General features: G+C 54.8%; 1 protein-coding gene across 2 annotated transcripts; it reads left to right on the forward strand.

Annotated features, from left to right (window-relative positions):
• Positions 1-1,757: 1,757 nt before the first annotated feature.
• Positions 1,758-5,550, forward strand: Cryaa (crystallin alpha A). Of its 2 annotated transcripts, XM_021221252.2 has the most exons (4): positions 1,776-2,016; positions 2,266-2,352; positions 3,356-3,478; positions 4,799-5,043. In XM_021221252.2, exons 1-4 carry the CDS (start codon positions 1,828-1,830, stop codon positions 5,006-5,008), a joined length of 609 nt encoding a protein of 202 aa, XP_021076911.1. In that variant the 5' UTR covers positions 1,776-1,827; the 3' UTR covers positions 5,009-5,043. The 2 variants fall into 2 exon arrangements, with proteins under 2 accessions (XP_021076913.1, XP_021076911.1); XM_021221254.1 differs by lacking the exon at positions 2,266-2,352 and having other exon boundaries at positions 1,758-2,016; positions 4,799-5,550.
• The last annotated feature ends 612 nt before the right edge of the window (positions 5,551-6,162 follow it).

Below are 6,162 nucleotides of genomic sequence, written 5' to 3' on the forward strand. Positions count from 1 at the left end.
TTTCTCTGTATAGCCCTGGCTGTCCTGGAACTCACTTTGTAGACCAGGCTGGCCTTGAACTCAGAAATCCGCCTGCCTCTGCCTCCCGAGTGCTGGTGTCATACATACTTAAAAAAGATTTATTATATTTTATGTATATGTGTACACTGTTGCTGTCTTCAGACACACCAGAAGAGGACATCACAACCATTACAGATGTGAGCCACCATGTGGTGGCTGGGAATTGAACTCAGGACCTCTGGGAGAGCAGTCAGTGCTCTTAACCACTGAGCCATCTCTCCAGTCCTGTCATACATACAAAGACTTTTGATGTGGTTATGTCTGATCTGTATTTAACTTGCTTTGTTCCTCAGAGAGATTATTTATGTGTGCTTTATCGTGTGCACGAGAGTGAATTCATTATCTCCAGAAAATGTCACCAAATTGTGATGTGCTTGAACATGCCTAAAATAAACCACTCTGGGTCAGACTCCTGAAGTCTGAGCCACTGTCAGCTACTAAGTCATGTTGAACTGAACTGCTGTTTTGCCTTGCAAAGATCATCGCTATGCGCGCCATGGTGGCTGAAGAGACTCCCACTGGGTGATGTTGGGACCTGCCTCTTAGTGTGGTCTGAAGAGCTGCTAAGTTGTAGTTAAAAGTATTGGGGGGCACACTGGGGTGCTCATTGCTTCCTGCAGCATTTGTCATGTGCATCCTAGGTGGCAGTAGTTTCTGGAACCCCAGTAAATCACTCCTCTGGGATGACAAGTTTTCAGGGCAAAGGTCTTTGAGGTCCTCAGACAATTTCATCACTTATGCCAGTGCCACACACAGCTGGAGTTCAGGGATGTCTTTTACCTGGTGATACCCGATTGAGAGCCCCAGGCTGAGGAGCAGAGCCCTCTCCAGACTCGCCTATAACCATCCACAGGTCTGGGCAGAAGCGGCTGGTTTAAAAATACCCGTGGTGAAGTCATGTTGGGAAGACCTGAGGCAGAGGGAGGTGAGCGCAGGCTGACCCGCACAGAGGAAAGTCCAGAGCCACATCCAGCACACAGATACCCCGGGGCGGACAGGAACTGGAGCAGGGTTTGGATGGGGTTCTTGGCCAGTTTCTTCATTGTCTTCTGTCTGCCTTGAAACACTGTGCGCTGTGTAATTTTTGTTCTGAGTGAGGAAAACAGAAATAAACAAACAACAAACAAAACCAAAGGATGTTCTGCTTTGAACAAAACTCATTCACTGGCGGTTTCAGGATCTCTGGAGGTTTCGGAGATGGCCTGCTAATCTGTGCCTACGTCTCCCCACCTGTGAAACGGGGCTCTGAATTCTTCCTCCAAAGTAGGCCAGGAGGGTCCCTCGGTCCACGTGGGAGGGAATGGTGATGTCCCTTGGTCCACACGGGAGGGAATGGTGATGCCCCTCAATACAACGCAGGAGGGAATGGTGATGCCCCTCGGTCCACGCGGGAGGGAATGGTGATGCCCCTTGGTCCACGTGGGAGGGAATGGTGATGTCCTCGGTACAACGCAGGAGGGAATGGTGATGTCCCTTGGCCCAGAGGATAAGGATCTCCACAGGCCTTCTTGGAGACATCTGGTCTGAGAGCTGGCCTCTGTTGCTCAGCATGTGTTGCTGGGGCTGGGCAGGCGAGCGAGCATTCCAGCTGCTGACAGTGCAGCCTCTCTCCCGAGCTGAGCATAGACATTTGGGGAAATCCCTTAATTCCTCCATTCTGTGCAGGCATATATAGGGAGGGCTGGAAGGCTAGCTCACCACTGCACTGCCCAGAGGCTCCCGTCTGACTCACTGCCAGCCTTCGGTCCCTGCATCACCAAATAGAAGATGGACGTCACCATTCAGCACCCTTGGTTCAAGCGCGCCCTGGGGCCCTTCTACCCCAGCCGACTGTTCGACCAGTTCTTCGGCGAGGGTCTTTTTGAGTACGACCTGCTGCCCTTCCTGTCTTCCACCATCAGCCCCTACTACCGCCAGTCCCTCTTCCGCACTGTGCTGGACTCCGGCATCTCTGAGGTAAGATGCAACCACACTGGTTCCTCCTAGCTGCTCAGAGGGGCCTTGGTCTTGTCTAGAGGACAGCTAAGGACCCTCGAGGGGCACTATGACCCCGTGCTCTCCTCAAGCAATGTCCCAGCCTCGTACCCTGCAGAGGTTGGGTGTGCACCCACATGCCTATGCCGAAGCCACCCACATCACTGGGATCGGGGTCGGAGGAGGAGACCAACCAGCCCGAGCCCGACTGCTGTCTTTTCCTCCCATCAGCTCATGACCCATATGTGGTTTGTAATGCGCCAACCACATGCTGGAAACCCCAAGAGCAGCCCGGTCAAGGCAAGTTACATGGCGAAGGCAAGCGCGCCGGGCCGGCCGCTCCCTGGACTTTCTCTTCTTGGTGTGGGGGTTGGGATGTCCTGAAGCCCAGAGAGGACGATGGGCTTTCTTACAGCAGGGCAGGAATCTGCAAAGCCGCAGATGGGGCTCCTTTCTGGCTTCCCTGGTGACTGCAGAAAGGCCACACCCCTCCCTACCCAAGTGAGCCACAGTTCTAGAAGAGCTGTCTCCCTTTGCTTCAAAAGAAGGCTCCCGGAGCGGATTCAGCCGCAACTGTAGGAAGCAAATTGCCCAAATGCAGGCTCTAGTCAGGGCAGGAAGAGAGGAGTGGGAAAGGCGTTGTTAGCAGCTGGTAGTGCTGTGGAACCGGTAATATGGACAGGTGAGGTAGGCTCTGGGGTTCTGGATACACCACAGACTTTAGTCCCTCCAGCTAGCCAGTTCCCAATTAGCCAGGCAAATGATCCTTAATGAACCCGGCACCCATAATCAGCCATAACCAACCAGCTACCTTTAATCAACCAGCTACTTAATCTGTTAAGAGCCATCCAACTCGTAACCAGCCACTAGACCATAACCAAACAACCAGCCAACCTGTAACTAGCCATCTGATGATGACCAAGCAGTGTATGCTAAGTCATAAGCAATAACTTAGACTCTAATCAGCCAAGGCACTCAGTGACCAATCAACCATTCTACTCTAGCCAACCCTCTAATCTATAACCAATTAGCCAGCCAGCCTATAATCAGTTGGCTGACCCAGTACACCCAGCACTGCCCAGTCCTTGGGTCTGGAGGTCAGTGGGGATCTTACCTGTGGGGCCAGGGACCAGTCCCAGCCCTAGGACACACCAGCTTTCTTGGCCTGGGGAAGCAGAAGAGTGAGTGTTGGTTCTGATGGCTGGGCTCATCCTTGTCTGGTCTCATCCAGCCCATCAGGGATCATACAGCTGTTTCCCCGTCCTTTGTCCCCGGAGCTGGTGGTCCTCTGGGGAGCTCCACACGTGGGTTTGGGTTTCAGGTCCGATCTGACCGGGACAAGTTTGTCATCTTCTTGGACGTGAAGCACTTCTCTCCCGAGGACCTCACCGTGAAGGTACTGGAGGATTTTGTGGAGATTCACGGCAAACACAACGAGAGGCAGGTGAGTTTGGGCAACATCCCCATCTGTGTGGGTCCTATGCTCCTCTCACCCCCAGAGAGAGCATGGGAGGCTGTTCTGCCTCCATGGCTCCTGCTGGGAGAGGCCACATCCTCCTGTGCTGTGCTGGCCCCTCCCAGGACCATGTAGGTCACTGTCCTCAGTCCTAGCAGGGCCAGGCAGCAGGATTAAGTGGGATGAGGGTCCTTGTATGAGGTAAAACTCTAGCTGTCCCCCTGGATCTTCTGAGTCACAGGGGATTAGAAATGATCACAGGAAAGGAAAGAGCTGCAGATTCTGCACCCCCCCGCCCCCCAACTCTGGCAAGCCATGTTTTTCACAAGCAACCTGGCTGGGGAGGTGACAGAAGAGCTGATACATGCACCAGATGTTGAGCAGCCCCCGTGGTATTTCTGTTAGTGGGTAGCAGTCCTGGGGTATTAGGAGGTCCCTGGCCAGAAGGTGCAGGCGCTTCTCTCCAGCGGTCACCCACCCTGCTCCATGGCTCCTGATCATGTGAAGAACCAACCCTCAGGTCTTTGGATTGAGGGAGCACCCCCCCCCCAGGCACTGGATCTGACTGGAAGTAGTGTCTCCTGACAGAGCTGGGGGGTACGCAGGAGGCTCAGTGAGGTTGGCTAGGTGTGCCGTGCACATGGCGGATAGCAGGGAGGGGACCAGGAGCGAGGTTCTCAATCCCAGTATGAGTCTCTCTTGGCTGGGCTTTTCCATCAACATCAGGAGGGGTGTTGCATGAACCACACTCTTTATGTGGCTGAAGCCAGGACAAGGCTTCCCTGACCTAGGCCAGACTGGGGGATACACCTTCTACCCCTTGACCTTTGTCCCTTAAGAGGGAGGAAGTTGGGCCCCGGGAGCTGAGTCCAGGGGCCCAGAATTCTAGAGGAAGTGAGTTTTCTGCCTGACTGAAGCTTTCTGTTGGGTGGGGCTGCTGACAGTCAGGTCCCTGTGGGTCCAGGGGATGAGGAAGCTGGGTGGCATGCTGGACCAGGGCAGCATGGTTCATCAGAGATAGGATAGAGTCTGCAAAAGCCAGTTCCACAGCCTGAGCACTGAGCAGGCCCACCCTCTGTGGTTGGAACTTTCTAGAGGTCCCTTCCCCCCAGCCCAGGCTAAGCCCAGGGTTTAAGGAGCCTGCAATGTTGTAACTCTCATGGAGAAGGTAGCTAAGACTGGTACACTGGTCTTAGATCCCAGCCCCTTGAGATCATCTGCACCCTAGCCACCTTGTGTGGTCCAGTGTGGGATGGTGGCCACTGCTGCCCATCACCCCTGATCATACCTCTCCCTGGTGGCCCTCAGGATGACCACGGCTACATTTCCCGTGAATTTCACCGTCGCTACCGTCTGCCTTCCAACGTGGACCAGTCTGCCCTCTCCTGCTCCCTGTCTGCGGATGGCATGCTGACCTTCTCTGGCCCCAAGGTCCAGTCCGGCTTGGATGCTGGCCACAGTGAGAGGGCCATTCCTGTGTCACGGGAGGAGAAACCCAGCTCTGCACCCTCGTCTTGAGCTGGCCTCACCTTGGTTGTCCCCTGAGGCCCCTGATCCATTCAACCCTGGGACCACAGCAGAGAGTCTGCCTTCCTGCCTTCCTGCCTTCCTTTCTTTCTCTCTGTTTCCTTCCCACTTTCTCAGAGGGATGAGGGTCTGAGAGAGTGGCTTAGAGAGCTTGGGGTCTTGACCTGAGATTGCCGCGGGTTCGGGGTGACCCAGGCTCAACACCAACCGGTTGGAGGGAGCGACGGTATTGAATTCCTGAGATTTCCTGTCTTCCTGCAAAGTGGCATCTGGGCACTGCTCCAAAGGGCAGAGTGAACGGTGGCTTACCAACTCAAGAGCCCTCCGCCAGAGCCCCTGGATGGCAGCCTCCTCCTTTTTGCCCATACTTACTGCGGGCACATGCGCTGGGCTCCGACAGCCAGCTTCTCTCATACCCTCTTCCCGTGACTTTCTCTACTCTGTAGTATTGCTCCCAAGGACCCTGGTCATCCATGAGAATGGGACCCCTGGCAGACAATAAAGAGCAGGTGACAGAAGCAATTTCAGTCTGAGGTCTTGCCGTCTTCCTTTGGGGCTGGGGTAGGTAGGGCACCTGGGAGGGTGCAGGAGGCATTTCCTGCCTGTCCCCCAAGAGGGTTTCTGGCATGCCATCCTGCCTCCTAAGCCCATGGTCTCCTTCATAGCTAGCAGTGCTATGTCCTAATGGATTCTGGAGGTGCCCTCCTCCCTCTTTCCTTTCCCATAAGGGTAGGCATGGTACCTTGATTGAAGTTCATCTCTACATGTCTACAGCAGCCTATTCAGATCCTGGCAGCAGTGGTGGTGGTGGTGGTGGTGGTGGTGGTGGTGGAGGTGGTAGTGGTGGTGGTGGTGGTGGAGGTGGTAGTGGTGGTGGTGGAGGTGGTGGTGGAGGTGACAGCAGTCGTGGCGGTGGTGATAGAGGCAGCGATGGTGGTGGAGGTGGTGGTGGTGGCAGCCATGGTGTTGGTGTTGGTGGGTTTGTCTGGAGGATCCAAGTCTTACACTTGGGGTGAGGCAGCAGGCAGAAGGTTCTTAGGAGTGACAGTATGACTGACCACACAGGCCCAGCTGGTACAGTCAGGCTCTGCAGATGGCTCAACCCCCAGGAGACACAACGCACACATGGCCCAACATGTGCGTGA

Source organism: Mus pahari, chromosome 21 (assembly GCF_900095145.1).
Source record: "Mus pahari chromosome 21, PAHARI_EIJ_v1.1, whole genome shotgun sequence".
In the NCBI taxonomy this organism is placed as follows: domain Eukaryota; kingdom Metazoa; phylum Chordata; class Mammalia; order Rodentia; family Muridae; genus Mus; species Mus pahari.